Source organism: Setaria italica, chromosome I, assembly GCF_000263155.2.
Source record: "Setaria italica strain Yugu1 chromosome I, Setaria_italica_v2.0, whole genome shotgun sequence".
Taxonomy (NCBI): domain Eukaryota; kingdom Viridiplantae; phylum Streptophyta; class Magnoliopsida; order Poales; family Poaceae; genus Setaria; species Setaria italica.
Window position 1 is genome coordinate 33,361,992 of NC_028450.1, and position 17,846 is coordinate 33,379,837.

Here is a 17,846-nt window from a genome sequence, read left to right on the forward strand (position 1 = left end):
TGTGAGCCTACACTTCGTCAGCGCCGCATTAACAAGATGGTGAGGAATTTATGTTCTATAATAATTATTTCGTGTCATATGACATCTTGCATGATTTTTTTTTGTTTTGTAGCAATTGCATTTGTTGCAAACCCCTCCACCGCTCTGTGATTTTGAGTAGTGGATTGACACTGAGATCAAGCCTGAAGACAAGGAGGAGATGCAGTACATGTTGCGGTGGGCGGCAGAGAACAAGGAGAGGATGGAGAAGAGACTCAGAGAGGAGGCTGCAGAGAAGGAGCACAAGGAAGAGGAGGAAAGGATGTGTGTTGCTGCGGAGAGGGAGGAGAGGGAGAGGAAGCTTGAGCGTGCACGCCGAGCGAAAGCAGCGATCGAGGAGAATCCCGATGCCCTAAGGAAGGGAAAATGGCCTTGTTGTACTAAGTAGTCTCTATTATTGGCTAGTTTCATGGTTTATTCATGGATAATATTGTGTACTGTTGGACTTTTCATTGTGTTGTCCTTAGGTCCTATACACCGTTATTTGCCGCATATTTGTCCTTCCTTTTGATTGATTAGTTCAATTATGTAGTTTTAATAATTATTTTGAAATTGTTTAGACATGTATAGTGAACGCACGGAATCATTGAAAAGCATTAAACATCTGATCTAGATAGAGTAGTTCGCGAATGAGCACACATCGTGCGGTACACAATCGTACACATGATAAAAGATACAAGTCATCCTATGCACTAAATGCGTCCTCGCTTGAAACGAGACTCACCGGCACCACGACCACGTCTCGCTGCCCGCTGCGCTGCTCTAGTCTGCTGCTGGTCATACATGAATAGCTCCGGCAGGCCAACGTCGCGGGTCGGACATCGTCCCAATGGCGCCGCTAGTGGTGTCGCCGCAGGTGGTGTCGCGAGGTACTGGGTTGCGCCCGGTGGAGGACCCTGCGAGGCGTCAGGCAACTGGGAGGGACCGATCATGTCTGGCTCGGCTCCGAAAAGATCGTCGATCCAAGCGTGGGTGCTGGACCTCTGTCCCTCATCGATGGAGTCCTCCGAAACTCATCCGCGGTCTGCGAACCCTTTTATGCAACAAAGGAAATGGTTTTGTTACCTCCGTTGCGTAATTAAAAAGGAATAGAAAAAATGTATTCAGCGTTGGTTGTATCTCTGTGCCTGGTGCAGTTGAAGAGGGCCACGAGGAGTACGCTCCAGTATAACCGGCATGCATCTGCATGGCTGTTGGCAAGACGTTCTGCGGAACGGTGGACGGACCGGGTGTGGCATACCAAGATGGTGGTGGTGTTGGTGTGGCGTAGGAGGTCCTGGCCGATGGCGGATAAACAGATGGTTGAGAGGACGTACCATCCTGTTGAGTAGGAGCTGGAGAGGACGAACGAGGGTAGGCAGCCCATGGTGGAAGTACGACATCCCCGTGACCGCCACGGTAGCTGACGGCCCTCATAAACCTACTGCAGGCGTCCCGGGCCCTCCTGTACAGCGTCCGGTGCTGATGAGTAGTCATGTCGTCGTAGTGGTCGATGCCGTACGTTAGCTCTGTGGCTATCTCAGCAATAACATTGTACTTTTGGGGAGAGAAAATGGTTCAAGTTAGTCCCACCAAATGATGCAAGTTGAGTAACAAAAATAATACAGTAGCTTACCGCGTAGTCCAAGTTGACATCTCTCGAGCGCGGGTACGTCTACGTGACTGGCGCGATCTCCGTCAGTGGTTGCCTCGGAACATACGTGCCCCGCGTCCTGGTTTTCGGTAAGAACCACCAAGGGTACACTGCAAAAGCGTCGTCGTCGTGTGGATGGGCCTCCTGCACCACCTCGTCTAGTACGGTTGTCCACATGTCGACCCACTGACCCATCCTTGGAGCCCATTGGACTCCAGACCCACCACCACCACCACTCTGATGGCTAGCCCTAATGGAACCATCGTTGCACAAGTTACATAAACGAAAAATTCATATTGCAAGGTGAATCAAAAGGCTAGGGGTGTACCCGTGAACGGTGGTCGGGACAGCAGACGTAACCGGAAGTGGGGAGTGCTAGTACAAGCCGAACTACCTCATCACACGGTGAACCGCGTAGTCCTCCATGTGGATGTCATAGACTAGTGGCCTCGTCATCCTCTAGTACTCCATGTCCCGATAGCACAGCGAAGAGAGGCCATGCGGGGCACGAGCCGCACCTCCTCCAAGGTGTAGGGTCTCCACCTCATGTCGGTGTCGACAAGAGCGTCGAACAGACCGATGAAGTCTGGGTACTACTTCATCTGCACCCCCACCCATATTCCCTGCAACAAATAAAATCACAATTTGGGGAAGATTTCGAATAATTGTAATACAAATCGAATAATGGTAGTTGAAGAAACATACCTTCCTCGGGCACCACAACGACCCCATCGTGGGCCTGTCGACGTCGTTGTTATTGAAACCCTCGAGGTAGGGGGACATGTCAATACGGGGTCATCCTATCGGAACCGCTCGTATGACGACAGCTGAAGAAGCAACGGGCAGCTAAGGAAGATTGGCTCCGCCAAAATTACCTTGCAGCAACCCGTGCAAAGGCCCCTATAGGTGGCCGCCAATACAGCTGAACCCCAGCTGTACTGTGGAACCTCATTGAGCGTCTCCACAATGGCCCTCGCGTAAGGAAGAAGGTGCTTAGGCACCGAGTTCCCCTGCGATGTGCAGAACAAGATCCAGTTGAAGAGCCACAATAGGTACGCCTCCAAGTGTCGCGCTACTATGGCGTCATCGGCGTTGGCTCTCAAGTACTCGGCCTGCAAAAAAATTCCAAACTTGGGTCAAAATTATGAACAAGTTACAAAAAAAATTAATTGGACATGCAGGTAATTAAATACTCACACTAAACTGCTGCAGCCATGCCTTCGTGGGCCCGTGTGTGGAGCTAAAAGTGCGGTACGACGAGGCACCATCTACGCGGTGAACTTCCGCAAACCGACCCAGCAGCTCATCACGCCAGGTAGGCGGGACGTCCATCGCGGCTATGGCGGACCCTGCACAGGGAAGACCAAGTAGCATGGAGATGTCCTCCAGTATGAGGGTCATCTCACCAACCGGGAGGTGGAAGGTGTGCGTCTCCAGTTGCCACCGGTCCAGCAGAGCTGCTAGCAGTGACATGTCGAAGTGGAACCATGTGGACCTCTCACCGCGTCGCGCAGCACTATCGACCATGTCACCCTCCACTAACCTAGCTACAGGGAAAAGACCCGCTGCACGTAACCTATATCATGCAAAAAAAATAATTAGTTTAAACAAATTAATCGTTGAACTTAACACACAAGTTCTACTAAGTACGATATACCTGGGGATCCAACGTGCGTCGTCGATTGGCATGGTCGAGAGCTGGTTACGTGCCCGAAACGTGCCGAGAGTCGAACCTCGTACAACTGACATGTACGACCTGTGCTGGCCATCCAAGGCAGGGTCAAGCAACTCAGGGGTCTGGTACCCCTGCGGAACTGGGTGTGCCATACGTGTAACACAAGTAAAGCATATGAGTTATTACAAATAAAAGCATCCATGATAAATATTACATTACATTACGTTTCGACCACAACAACAAATAAACATTACATTACATTACACTAGGACCACAACTTAAGATAAACATTACATTACATTACAAGTTATTAGATGCAGCTTGGGTGCTCACACTTCCATACGTTGTTGCCGTGCAGTTCTTGTAGGTGTGACCGGCTTCGTGGCACTTGGAGCAGAGTCGAACATCAGGACCTGCTTCAGATTGATCCATGTCGTTACGGATACGCCTGTTCAGATTGATCACCTCCTACTTCTTCTTCAATATGACTCCTAGATCCACCCTTCATGAACAGTTGAACATACCATATGATTGGTAAACCTTTTCCCGTGCAACCATTTATATAAGTCTGGTAGCTCGGAGTTCCTTCAAGCGGAAGCAACTCCCAAAAATTTATGTTGGGCCGTCTTTTGACTACAACCCTCACAGACACATCCACTTGAGCTCTATCAACACCAAAATCCCTACAAAGCCACCTGCAAATGCTCCCCCAAGTTCTCTCTCTTGCTCTTGGAACACACTTGGTGAAACAGGTAAATCCACTCAAATATACCCCTTCTGGACCATATCAAACCTCCCCCGGCCCATAGAACACTTGAAAATTTAAACTATCCGACATGCCTGCTAACATACATGAAACAGACAGTCCAAATTAATCTCAGCAATATATATTAGTTAACTACAATGACGACTTCAATTCAATAAACAAACAACTATGTAACACTAAACCAAATTTACTAACTAAATTTATCATAGGCATGTGCCGGAACTAATATACACGACAAATAAATCTCAGATCCACTAGATATTTCTAAATCTCAGATCCACTAAGATTTCTTAAATTTACTGTGATCTAAAATAAAGCTATTGTACTACCTAAGCTAAATCTACTATACCACCTAAGCTAAATCTACTATACCACCGAAGCTAAATCTATTTTACTATCTAAGCTAAATCTATTGTACTAACTAAGCTACATTTTGCTATATCTAAATTCATCTAAATGTTTCTAAGTCTCAGATTCACTGGCTATTTCTAAATCTCAGATCCACTAATATTTCTAAATCTAGATCTAATCACTACACTATACTATCTAAACTACGAGATTAAAAAGATTTACATGGGAACGACGGAAGAATTTCCTTCCCCCTTCTTCCCTCCTCCTCCTCCTCCTTTCTTCCCTCCTCCTCATCTCCTCTCCTTCTTTTTTTTCTTCCCTTCTTTCCTTTCCTCTCTTTCTCTGGCGCGGTCTGGTGCGAGGGGAGGGGGAGGGCACAGCTTGTTTTATAGTGGGCGAGCCCCGCCGTTTGAATCGGCAATAAGGGCCTTACCGCTGTTTCAACTGGCGGTAAGCCTTACCGCTAGTTCAAACAGTGGAGCTTCCTCGGGTGATGCGCGGGGTTAATCCAGTGGGTGACCCAGGAGCGGAATCACCTTACCAGCCCCTTCCACCAGTTCAACGGCGGTAAGGCCCATACCGCCATTTCAGCTGGCGGTATAAGCCCATTTTTGCAAATTTTTTATTCGACTATATATTTCTGAAAATCGAAAAAAATATAAAAATATAAAAATTCAAAAATTATACCATGTAAATGGATTGAAGCCCAACTCCAACACATCCTTTACAGCCCGAGAACGAAGGAAGAATGGCAGCACAACCAGGATCATCCCTCTACCAAACCCCCGATCAACGCGATCCCCAACCAATCCCCCAGCGAGCGGCGGGGCCACACCTCCGTCTGCTTGCTCCTCTTCATGACGCAAGAGCCAACGTCACTCCTTGCGGTCTGGGCACGGGCGGACCTAGTGGGCTGTCCGGGTATGGTACGGCATACCCTAAGCAGTCCAGCCCAACAAAGCTACCCCTCTGTAAAAAAAAAGAGTGCACGCCGCATCCCATCGTGAGGACGCGAGGCACCGCGCAGCGGCGTAGGCGACACAGACCGCCGACCGAGCGGCGAGTGCACGTCCCGCAGGGCGTAGGTGCCGCCCCCGCCGTCGCCGGCCAGCCTCCCCAGCTGCCAGGGCGCCGGCCACCCGCACCCTCCGCCCGCTGGTAGCTACCGCAGCCCCACCACGCCCCGCGCTGGTGCTCTATCCTTCTCCGGCTGTCCCCTCCAGCCCTCCCTTAGTCCCTCTCCGTCGTTGCATCGCCCAGCGACCAACGTCCCCTCCATCTCCCTACTGAAGCAAAGGTACTGCCACTAAAGAAATTTCCCCCCAAATCTTTAACCCTAATTGTTTGTTGTTGTTCAATTTATCCTCAAATTAGTTCAATTGATGTTGTTGTAAGCTATGTAGGTGTACTTTTGTAGGCAGTGAGAACTGAGAATTAGGAAATTAGGATGAATTAGTTGATTATACTTATACAGTATGTCCTTTGTGCTTTGTAGGATTTGTGAATTATGAAGAGAGATGGAGACATTGCTTCTATGTTTCAGAAACAAGCTGCAAAGAAACGTGCTTGTTCAGCTCCTGTTGTGGAAGAGCAAAATCAAGTGGAAGAGGAGGATACAATCATTGAAGAAATTGTTGATCCTTCTATAACAGAAGCAACTGAAGATGTGACTGCTGCTGCTGTAGAACCAAATCCTTCAATTTACGATGTTGATCGCCTTCCACATGATCCATTTGAAAGGTTGCCCATTTCAAATTATCATGCTAATGATCAAGATGCAGTCCAGAGACCATACATTCTTAGAGGGAAAATTAGAGATAGAGATTGTAATTTCACATGTATATGGTTTGCCAAATATGATTGGGTTGAATATAGCATCAAGAAGGATTATGTGTTTTACTTTGTGTGCTACTTGTTCAAAAACAAAAAATACAAGGGCAAAGGGACGGATGCATTTATCGTAGATGGATGGAGAAATTAGAATGTCGGAGATACTTCACTTTTGAAGCATCATAACTCTAAGGCACACAAGGAAGCTCAAGAGAAGTACATTGGCTATATGAATCCTAATGCAGCAATTGATAATAAAATTGAGAAGTGGAGTGATGAAGAAATAAAGCATTACAAGATCAGATTGACTTATTCGCTAAAATTTATCAAGTTTCTTTTGCATCAAGGGCTGGCTTTCCGTGGACATGATGAAAGTGAAGAGTCTAGCAACAAAGGCAACTTTATAGAATTGTTGGAATTTCTTGTAGCAAATAGTGAAGAAGTGAACAAGTTTGTGCTGAACAATGCTCCATGTAATTGCTCATTAACTAGCCCAATGATCCAGAAACAAATTATTTCATGTTTCGCCATAGAGACTAGAAAGAAAATAATTGAAGAGATTGGTGAAGATCTCTTTGCTATCTTAGCTGATGAATCTAGTGATGTATCACATAAAGAACAACTAGCCATTTGCTTACGTTTTGTTAATAAATTGGGAAGACCATGTGAGCACTTTATTGGAATAGTTCATGTAGATGATACTACGTCTTTATCACTTAAGGAAGCAACTGAAGTTGTACTTGTTAGTCATGGTTTGACTGTAACTAGCATCTGTGGTCAAGGCTATGATGGGGCTAGCAATACGAAAGGAGATATTAAAGGGCTAAACCCATAGATCATGCAAGAGCCACCTTCTGCTTATTATGTTCATTATTTTGCACATCAACTCCAACTAGTTCTTGCTGCCGTTGCTAAGGACAATATTGATTGTGTATGGTTCTTGGACCAAGTGTCCCTCTTGCTAAATATTGTTGGAGTTTCATGTAAGCGTCATGGGATGCTTCGAAACGCTAGACTTGAGAGTATCACGAAAACACTTGAATGTGGGGAACTCAAAACTGGGACAGAATTGAATCAAGAGATGGAGTTGGCTAGACCTGGTGAGACTCGGTGGGACTCTCATTACAAAACTATATGCAATATCATTGCTATGTATCCCATAATCCGTGATGAACTCATCACTCTTGGACAGGATACAACACATAAGAGTGATTGGACAAAAATTCATTTTATGGTTGGAGCATTTGAGTCGTTTGATTTTGTGTTCAGTGCACACTTACTGTTTGTTATTCTTGGATATACAAATGAATTATCTGAGTGTTTGCAAAGGAGGGAGCAAGATATTATTCATGCAATCTAACTTATTAATAAGGCAAAAAACAAAATGCAACACTTGAGGTCTGATGGATGGGATCAATTCCTTCAAAAAGTCACTTTGTTTTGCAACAAACATGGTGTCGAAGTTCCTGATGTGGAGGCTAATTATGTGCCTTATGGAAGATCAAGAAGGTTTGTCCAAGATCAAATAAATGATGATCACTTCAGAAGAGAGGTATACATCGGGTTATTGATAAAATCACTCAAGAGCTTGATAATCGGTTTGATGAGGTTAATATGGAGTTACTTTCTTGTATGTCTGCCCTCAACACATCCAATTCATTTGCATCATTTGATGCACAGAAGGTATGCGGACTTGTTGAATTCTATCCTAAGGACATATTTGGCTCCGAATTGCTAAAGCTTGAATTGCAACTTGATACCTATATTGATGTCATGAGACAAGATGATAGATTCAAGATTCAGTGGTCTAGAAAATCTTGTTGACCTCTCAGTTCTCAGTTAAGCTAGTGGAAACAAATAGGCACAAAGTTTATGATTTGGTTTATTTGCTTATCCAATTGGTATTGATTCTACCGGTGGTGACGGAAAGTGTTGAGAGGGTATTTTCTGGAATGTATTTTGTCAAAATCAAGCGGAGAAACAAAATGACTGATAATCTCTTAGATGATTGCCTTGTCACGTTCATTGAGAAAGATATTTTGGATGAAGTAGATGAAAACAACGTAATTAAGACTTCCATATCTATTAGAAAGCGTAGGTCAAAAAGTAGTGCTGTAATCTTATTTGGTCAAATTTCTATCATACATATTTTGAACTATTAGTGTGCTATTTGAACTATTTCTATCTTCATTTAAGATTTATTATGCTATGTAGTAGTTGTGTACTGAACTGTGAGACCAATTTTTATAATACTGCACCGAATTAAAAAATAGATTTTACATATATAAATTTTCGTTCCGCGTATCCTTTGCAAAAATCCTAGCTCCGCCACTGGTTCTGGGCGCTGATGCCAACGACGCGAAGGCCCAAGTCGCGACGCCACCAGCTCCCCATCTCCTCAGGCGCCATGGAGGAAGCCGACGACCACAGGCCCTCCTCCTCGAGCGGCCGCCCCTTCCTCTCCGGCCTCTGCTCCGCGGCGCTCCGCCGCAAGCCCCTCGGCGCCCACGCGTCCGCCGAGGCCTCCAGAGAGGACCTCAAGCGGCAGCTCGGCGTCCTCGATCTCGTGCTGCTCGGTATCGGCGCGTCCATCGGGGCTGGCATCTTCGTCGTCACCGGCACCGTCGCCCGCGACACCGGCCCAGGTCAACACAACTTGCTCCTCTTCCCACTTAGAATCGAAATTGGACAGTTCTACTGTTACTCCGTCCTCGGATACATTTTTTTACTAGAGTTTGGAGTGGATCAACAACTTGTTGGTCTCAGCGCGTAGTAGAATTTGCAATGACATGAAAAAAAATTGGTGGAATCACTCATGCGATTAATAAATCATCCGAGAATTGCATGACCGTTTAGCTCCTTTAAATGCTTGGATTGAAATAGTTTATTTATAGATTGAATTGAACTGATACTTTACTTGCTTGCATGGCGATCTCCCTTCGTTTAGTTTCTGCTGAAAATAACACAAGCATTTCAAATTGAAACAGGTGTTACGATCAGTTTTGTTCTCGCTGGAGCTGCGTGTGTGCTCAATGCCTTGTGCTATGCTGAACTCGCATCTCGATTCCCTGCTGTGGTTGGGGGAGCATACCTCTACTCGTATACAGCGATCAATGAGATCACTGCCTTCTTGGTTTTCACTCAGTTGATGGTGGATTACCATATTGGTGCGGCAAGCATTGCTCGTAGCTTAGCGAGTTACTTGATCCAATTCTTGGAGCTGCTCCCATTCCTGAAGGGCCATATTCCAAGCTGGATAGGACATGGAGAGGAGTTTTTCGGTGGTATCGTATCGATTAATATATTGGCCCCAATTCTTCTCATCCTATTAACTGCAATTCTCTGCTATGGTGTGAAGGAATCATCAGCTGTGAACACTTTTATGACTACACTGAAGGTAAGACTGCTTGCGTGCTAAAGTTGTTTTTTTTCTTCACTACATGTAGCTTACACATTGTGAATGTGGGTAAGTGAACAGGTTGAAGTGGCTTTTTCATGTAACATCAGTGTTAAGTTTCTAAGTGAGACATTTTGTACAACGTTAGGTTTTAGTATTTTTCTCATGATATCACATTCATGTTTGGGAGGTTTTATTCAGTGTTTTGGACTGATGCAACGATGCGCCTGTTTCGGTCATGCAGATAGTCATCGTTATAGTCGTTGTATTTGCTGGTGTGTTCGAGGTGGATGTAACAAATTGGTCACCATTTATGCCAAATGGTTTCAAATCTGTTGTGACTGGAGCAACAGTAGTCTTTTTTGCATATGTTGGATTTGATGCAGTTGCTAATTCTGCTGAGGAAGCCAAAACTCCACAGGTAATGAGTAGCCTCACTTATTTATTACCTAATCTCTTTATGGCCATATTCTGTTTAGTGTGAAGTGCATTTTAACTTTCTTTTCTGCTATGCAAACAAACTTTTTCAGAGCGATTTGCCCATTGGTATCTTAGGAAGCCTTCTAGCATGTGTTCTATTATATGTTGCTGTATGCTTGGTCATTACTGGAATGGTGCCACATACATTACTTGGTGAAGATGCTCCTTTGGCTGAGGCTTTTTCTGCTAAGGGGCTGAAATTTGTTACTGTATTGATCAGCATTGGTGCTGTTGCTGGACTTACTACAACACTTCTAGTTGGATTGTATGTTCAGGTATACGGTATACCTCCTAGCTTCTTAGGTATCAGTATCGGATTCGTAATTATTCTTCAATCAAATTGATCAACTTGATGAGCATCACCTCCTTAATTTTAAACAGTCACGTTTGTATTTTGGGATTGGAAGGGATAGGCTGCTACCTTCAATATTTGCTAAAGTACACCCAGAAAGGTGTACTCCTCTGCACTCTCAGATCTGGGTTGGCTGTGTTGCAGCAGTCATGGCAGGTCTCTTTAATGTGCACATGCTCTCTCATATTCTTTCTGTTGGGACCCTGGTACAAAACTTCAGTAAATATTTCAACTTGAATATCTCATTCCAGTCGTATTAACTGTTAGATTTTTAACCCTTCTATCTTTCTGGGAGCAGACCAGTTATTCAGTTGTATCAGCTTGTGCGATCACATTAAGATGGAATGACAAAGCAACTAGTCGTCGCTCCCTTGGAATTATGTCAATCTGGCAAGAGGGTGTTCTATGTCTTGTCATAGTTGCTCTTTGTGGTTTTATAGTGGGACTTTGCTATCGATACAACTATGCTATTGCCTTTATGGTAGTAGCGTTCCTGATAGCTATTGCTGCCAGTTTCGCTCTCCAGTTTCGTCAGGTAAATCCCATGTATACCTGTCTGTCCTATAATTATCAGGTTTCGCAAATCCATGTAATCCCATATGCATGTAATGATCCATTGTTTCATGCTGGATAAATCACACTATTAGTTTTGCTGTTCGAAACCATGGATAGAGCTGCCATGTGCTAAGATTTAGACGCTGATGTAAAATGTTCAGTCTCAACTCTCAATTTGCTGATATATTGTTTTCTGCAAAACCTGACCTGCCATGTATTCCCAGGTCTATGTTGATCCGCCTGGCTTTTCTTGTCCTGGGGTACCGCTGGTTCCAGTTATCTCTGTTTTCTTCAACATGGTCCTGTTTGCTCAGGTTTGCACTGCTCTACATGTTCGCTTTGTTTTGGTTTCAGTCACAGATTTCAATACTAAATAAATACATCCCTTTCTGGTGTTGCCTTGATGACCATTATTTACTACCAAATTCTCATGACTGATGGCATTGACATTTTGTCGCGCAGCTACATGAAGAAGCGTGGTATAGATTTGTCATCCTGAGTCTGATCGCCGTGGGCATTTACGCTGGCTATGGTCAGTACAATGCTGCCCCTTGCAGCTCGGACCCCTCATCTATTGGTTACCACGAAGTTCCTTCTGAAGCTTCAATAGAAATGGCAACCCTCTAAATTCTTTGAAAATACTGTACCATAAGATGGGACCTAACTGCGTTTCTCCTGAAATATTGCACAGTGCATACTCTATAGTTATGTATGTAGACAGTGAGTTTCTTAGACTGTAAAATGATATGTTGTAGTGTCCGTTCCTTAAGGAATGCCAAGTGCATAGAGTTTTGCCCAATAATAAAAAGAAAAGAAAAGAAGGAGCTGTGGATACACTACTTTCAGCAACTCTTCGTCATGCACAGCGTATTTTGTGTATGCCGTGAGGAGCATCAAAAGTTGCTGGGCCGCCGCCGCCGCTTTGTTGCTGGGCCTCGCTCCTCCGCACTGTGGGTGGTCACTTCAGTCATTGACACACAATTCGCACGGCGCGAGCCCGTTGGTTTCGAGGCCGTCGGATTCCAGTTCCACCACCGCCGGGGACAGAGGACGGCCGCCTCGTCCTTTCGCAGTTCGCCACGGCCTACGCGCGCGCGGCGGAGCTAGTCCTCGCGAGTCGCGATCAGTCGACCACCGTCGGCTTCGGCCCTCCATGGGTCGGACGCCCTTTCCGCCACCCGGGCACCGGGCCAACACGGCACACGGGAGTGATGGCCATCATTGCAGTTGCAGCCGAGAGTACTCGTTACCACCGGCGGGCCAGTAGGAGGTGGCCAGTGCAAAGAGCTCTTTTTACTCTACACAATGCTACCACCCCGTAGTGTATCTATATAGTATATAGAAGATCTAATATAAGGATAATTTAGTAATTATTATTTGATTAATTGTGGATGGATCAGTTTTTTCGGCCCGCCGCCTACACGTTCACCCCTGTCGAATTTTTATCCAGGACACCGTCGGCGCCGGCGCCTCCCCTTGCCGCCGTCGGAGTCACGGGCAGCGCTGCTGGCCGAGACGCCCCAACAGAGGGCAGCACCTCGGCCCCGTCGCGCCCTGCCCAGTTGCTTGCTGTCCTGCCGACTCCCCTTGTCCAGTTACTTTCCTTTCTTTTTCCTGGTTTAGTTTCCATATGTTTGCCAGATTCGACAGGTAGTGGTAATATGAAATGATGGATTGATCTGAATAAGGAATCAGATAACATTCATTGCTTGTGCCCAGTATTGCGGTTTTTACCGGTGCCAGAATATTCTTGCTTCGAATATGATAGAGTTGTAGTGTCAAAAATGTTCATTGATTCATTATTCGACGCCTAATATCTATCATCCATTCATCCTTAATACTTTCGTCAGTGATACTTAAGGTTGCGGTGTGTTCCTTCCAATTCAGCCAGCAAGCATTCATGCTCAACCACTCTAGTCACCTTCCAGTAATCCTTCCATTTCCCCTTGTATGCATGCACCCTGAATGGACAATCATTTCGCACATAACGGACATCATACACCTTTGGGCTACTCTTTTCCACCCTGAACTGATGTTGCAAAGATAAAGTGGACCATCTCTTAATAGCCACCTTCACTTCATCCCCACTTTGGTATAAAGCCTCACGCATACCTCATTCTTCCTGTAGTCCCAAGGAATATTTTCCCCAATATTGACCTATAGGGCGGAATGATCATAATTTGATCAATTTCGCGGTACAGGATAAGCATCTTCCTCATCGAACGAGTCGTCATCCACAGCACCATTGGTCCCCTCTTCTTCCATCTCCAGCTGCTCTACTAACTCAAGAATTTCTTCCCCCTCATCAGCCTCCCCATTTGGTGCGCGGGATGCGACATCATTCTCTGCATCTCCCTCTTCTTGTTCATCGTAATCAAGTTCTTCATTTCCACCCTCAATACTCTGCACATCTTCTTCCGCTTCAACTTCATCACCTCCTACTTCTTCTTCAGTATGACTGCTAGATCCACACTTCATGAACAGATGAACATACCATATGATTGGTAAACCTTTTCTCGTGCAACTATTTATATAAGTCTGGTAGCTCGGAGTTCCTTCAAGCGGAATCAACTCCCAAAAATTTATGTTGGGTCGTCTTTTGACTACAACCCTCACAGACATATCCACTTGATCTCTATCAACACCAAAATTCCTACAAAGCCACCTGCAAATGCCCCCCCCAAGTTATCTCTCTTGCTCTTAGAACACACTTGGTGAAACGGGAAAATCCACTCAAATCTACCCCTTCTGGACCATATCTAACTGCCCCCGGCCCATAGAACACTTGAAAATTTAAACTATTCGACATGCCTGCCAACATACATGAAACGGGCAGTCCAAATTAATCTCAGCAATATATATGAGTTAACTATACCGATGACTTCAATTCAATAAACAAACAACTATGTAACACTAAACCAAGCTTACTAACTAAATTTATCATAGGCATGTGCCGGAACTAATATACACGACAAATAAATCTCAGATCCACTAGATATTTCTAAATCTCAGATCCACTAAGATTTCTTAAATTTACTGTGATCTAAAATAAAGCTATTGTACTACCTAAGCTAAATCTACTATACCACCTAAGCTAAATCTACTATACCACTGAAGCTAAATCTATTTTACTGTCTAAGCTAAATCTATTATACTAACTAAGCTACATTTTGCTATATCTAAATTCAGCTAAATGTTTCTAAGTCTCAGATTCACTAGCTATTTCTAAATCGCAGATCCACTAATATTTCTAAATATAGATCTAGTCACTACACTATACTATCTAAACTACAAGATTAAAAAGATTTACATGGGAACGACGGAAGAATTTCCTTCCCCTTTCTTCCCTCCTCCTCCTCTTCCTCCTTTCTTCCCTCCTCCTCCTTTCCTCTCCTTCTTTTTTTTTCTTCCCTTCTTTCCTTTCCTCTCTTTCTCTGACGCAGTTTGTTGGGGCGGGGGTCTGGTGCACGGGGAGGAGGAGGGGCGCGGCCTGTTTTATAGTGGGCGAGCCCCGCCGTTTGAATCGGCGGTAAGGGCCTTACCGCCAGTTCAAATGGCAGAGCTTCCTCGGGTGACGCGCGGAGTTAATCCGGTGGGTGACCCGGGAGCGGAATCACCTTACCAGCCCCTTCCGCCAGTGGTAACGGCGGTAAGGACCATACCGCCATTTCAGCCGGCGGTATAAACTCATTTTTGCAAATTTTTTATTCGACTATATATCTCTGCAAAATAAAAAAAATATAAAAAAAATCAACCAAAGGTTACTAAGTTAGTCTTGCCATATTTACTTTTGTGGCAAAAAAAAAAAATTGGCCATCTAACTTCTGGCAAAATCGATCAACGAAATAAAGCGTATGACAAGTGGCTCAATTGATTAAGAATTTAGACAAACTAAGGTCCTCTTTAGATCAACTAAGGTCCTCTTTAGATCAACTAGGGATTGTGGAACCTGGCTTGTAGCACGTGAGATTGTAAAAGCTCAATCAAGAAGCTAGCTTGTTTGCCTCAACTAGTCCTTCAAAAAATCCCAATGCACAAGCTGGAAAACATTAGTGGAGAGATGGCTTGTCTTTTTTAAGGAAAGGGAGAGCTTGCGACTTTGTAAAAACTAGAGCAAAAGGTGACTTGTTTGGATCAGCATGACCTTTTAATTAAAAGCCATATTCCACAGTTTCTATCTTATCCAAACAAATGTCTAGAACTAAACATCGAGTACGAAAAGCTCCCGTAAAAGAAAAACCATGTTCATATCTTAAGATTTATGAAGTAACCGTAGGCGTCTCGTTATTGATGATCATATCACCTTACAACGAATAATACAGTTATTTTCTGATATAAGTTTGAATGTTCCACCATCCAACTAAGGTTTGCTCAGCTAGCACATTGTTATTTTAGTAACTGGACAAATGGTACGCGTATAGTGGAGCCTGGCCGCCTGTGATGATGCTAGCTTCACTGGTAGTAAGGTAATCAAATCAGGAAACAAAGAGGGTGTTTGGATCCTAAAAATAAAGTTTAAGTTCGTGTCACATCGAATATTCGGAGATTAATTAGGAGGATTAAATATAAGTTAATTGTAAAACTAATTACACAGATGGAGGCTAAACGGCGAGACAAATCTATTAAACCTAATTAATCCATCATTAGCAAATGGTTACGGTAGCAGCACATCGTCAAATCATGAACTAATTAAATTAGATTCGTCTCGCCGTTTAACCTCCATCTGTGCAATGAGTTTTGTAAATAGTATATGTTTAATACTCCTAATTAGTATTTAAACATTCGATGTGACAGGAGCTAAAGTTTAGCCCGGGGATCAAACACCTCCAAAGATCATAGAGGCTAGGATAGATAGGATCTTGAGATTAACGTTTTATCTACAGCATACACTACATCTCTGCACATTATTCTGCTTATCGCACCTCGATTGCTCCCTGCGATAAAGCCGAGTGAACAAACGGAGGCAGATTTACACGCCAGAGACCAGACACATCCAAACTTAGGACGAGCTGAGCCTGAGCGACTCGAAGGAGTGCTCGAGCTGAGCAGTCCCGCCGGCCACCTGCCGGATGAGGTTCTTCACCGCCTCCACCCAGTCCTGCCTCTGCGCCCTGCTCTCGCACTGGAACTCCAGCAGGCCCTGCGCCGTCCTCAGCCCGAAGTGGCACGTCTCCGCCGCCGAGCCCGGCGCGCCGCCGCCCTCGTGCGCGGGCCACGCCGGGATGTCGTCGTAGACGCCGTACACGACGCCCTTCTTCTTCTTGGAGAAGGCGCCGCCGATGTGCTTGCTCTTCAGCTTCACAATCACCTGCGACTTCCTGTTGATGTACACGGCCACCTGCTTCCAATGCAGAACGCCTGCGGAGATAAAAGTTCGATTTGATTCAGCCCAAAGTTGTCACGTTACGCCCATGCTGATAATGTACCAAAGAAAAATCGGTGCTTGCCTTTGCGGCCGCGTTTGAGGAGGGCCCCTTCCTTGCACCAGACGTCGGCGCGGTAGCTGCCGGCCTTCTCGTACGGCGCCACGGCCGCCCTGCTCCTGGCCTCCCGCTGCGCTCGATTCCTCATCGCCGTGGCTCCCCTAAGGGCCGTGGCCGCAGCGGCGGTGAGGGTCAGGAGATCTCCGGGGCTCCGCACGTCGACGGCGGCCTCCACGGCGGAGGCCACCTGGTCGTGGTCGGCGCCGGCGAGCTCGGCGATCTCGACGCAGTGCGACGCCAGCAGCTGCGTCGCGGAGGCCAGCGCGGTCTCCATCCAGGAGCCCTCGACGACGTCCGCGTCCGGGCCCGCGGCGCCAGCGGCGGCCACGGCGGCGACCGCGGCCGCCACGCTCGCCACGGAAACCGCGGCGTGCAGGCGCGCCCGCTCGGCGCGGGCCTTGTCCACCCGGCTGCCCGAGTCCCAGTGGTGGAACCACTTCCCGATCGCGTGGACCGTGTGGTGGACCGAGTGGTGGACCTGGTGCGCGGAGATGGCGCTCCTGCTCCTGAGGGTCTGCACAGCAAATCGTGCAGAACAATCTCCATTAATTCAGTTCAAACTTCAAAATGCACTAGCAATCTAGCATTGCAGATATGCACAGTGATGGGATCGGATTAATCCTTACGCGCTTGCGAGGGCTGATGTTGGTGCCGGAGGCAGCGGCGAGTGCGAGCGTCTCCGGCATGAGCATCCCGGACAGGCGGTCGACGACGAAGTTGGAGCTCCGTCTCCCGCCGACGCCGCCGGCCAGCACCTTTGAAATCTCCGAGGCCGACACGCTCCACGACCGCGACAGGAACTCCATGGGCTCCATCGGGGTCTGCGGCGCCAGCACCGCCAGAGGCCCGGCCCCGGCGTCCGTGAGCAGCAGGTGATCCCTCCTCCTCATCCTCGCCATCAAGTTCCCCTCCATCCTCAGCTCCTCCTCACCTCCCTGACCGTTGGAATCGTCGTATCGCATTGCGTCGCGTCCGGCTGGTGCTAACCCCCGCCGCCTACTTATCCGCCGATGGAGGCCTCGGCAGACACGGAGCACGGGGAAGGGGATGCGTGGGCGGCAGGAAACACCAAGGCTTCGATCTCTGACGCCGGTGCCTCCCCTGCCCTCATGGGTCGGCGCGGATCGAGCGACACGTAGACAGTGTTGCTTGTGGAGTGGCCATTGTTGCCGCCCGCGTACGCTGCACCGGCGGTGTGGGAGGGCGCACGGGAGACAGGCGCGTCGGGGTTTGTCGGCGTCGCTGCATAAAGAAAAACGCCCAGGGGATGGCTGGATGAGGACTC

At 46.6% G+C, this 17,846-nt stretch overlaps 3 protein-coding genes across 4 annotated transcripts; 1 reads left to right on the forward strand and 2 right to left on the reverse strand.

The window, feature by feature from the left end:
* Nucleotides 1-2,265: 2,265 nt before the first annotated feature.
* Nucleotides 2,266-3,199, reverse strand: LOC105914293 (protein MAIN-LIKE 1-like). The gene is made up of 4 exons (XM_012845442.1): nt 2,870-3,199; nt 2,548-2,784; nt 2,378-2,437; nt 2,266-2,295 (listed from the first exon to the last, which is right to left on the reverse strand). The coding sequence occupies exons 1-4, from the start codon at nt 3,197-3,199 to the stop codon at nt 2,266-2,268; spliced, it is 657 nt and encodes a 218-aa protein (XP_012700896.1).
* A 5,425-nt stretch (nt 3,200-8,624) lies between these two features.
* On the forward strand, nt 8,625-11,927 carry LOC101786231 (cationic amino acid transporter 9, chloroplastic). 2 transcript variants are annotated; one of them, XM_004953288.4, is made up of 8 exons: nt 8,625-8,939; nt 9,282-9,691; nt 9,936-10,112; nt 10,222-10,446; nt 10,553-10,729; nt 10,822-11,058; nt 11,303-11,392; nt 11,541-11,927. In XM_004953288.4, exons 1-8 carry the CDS (start codon nt 8,642-8,644, stop codon nt 11,703-11,705), a joined length of 1,779 nt encoding a protein of 592 aa, XP_004953345.1. In that variant the 5' UTR covers nt 8,625-8,641; the 3' UTR covers nt 11,706-11,927. The 2 variants fall into 2 exon arrangements, with proteins under 2 accessions (XP_004953345.1, XP_004953346.1); XM_004953289.4 differs by lacking the exon at nt 10,553-10,729 and having other exon boundaries at nt 11,541-11,857.
* A 3,978-nt stretch (nt 11,928-15,905) lies between these two features.
* Nucleotides 15,906-17,646, reverse strand: LOC101786885 (VAN3-binding protein). Its single transcript, XM_022823708.1, has 3 exons — nt 17,188-17,646; nt 16,526-17,075; nt 15,906-16,436 (listed from the first exon to the last, which is right to left on the reverse strand). The coding sequence occupies exons 1-3, from the start codon at nt 17,521-17,523 to the stop codon at nt 16,078-16,080; spliced, it is 1,245 nt and encodes a 414-aa protein (XP_022679443.1). The 5' UTR covers nt 17,524-17,646; the 3' UTR covers nt 15,906-16,077.
* Nucleotides 17,647-17,846: the final 200 nt, after the last annotated feature.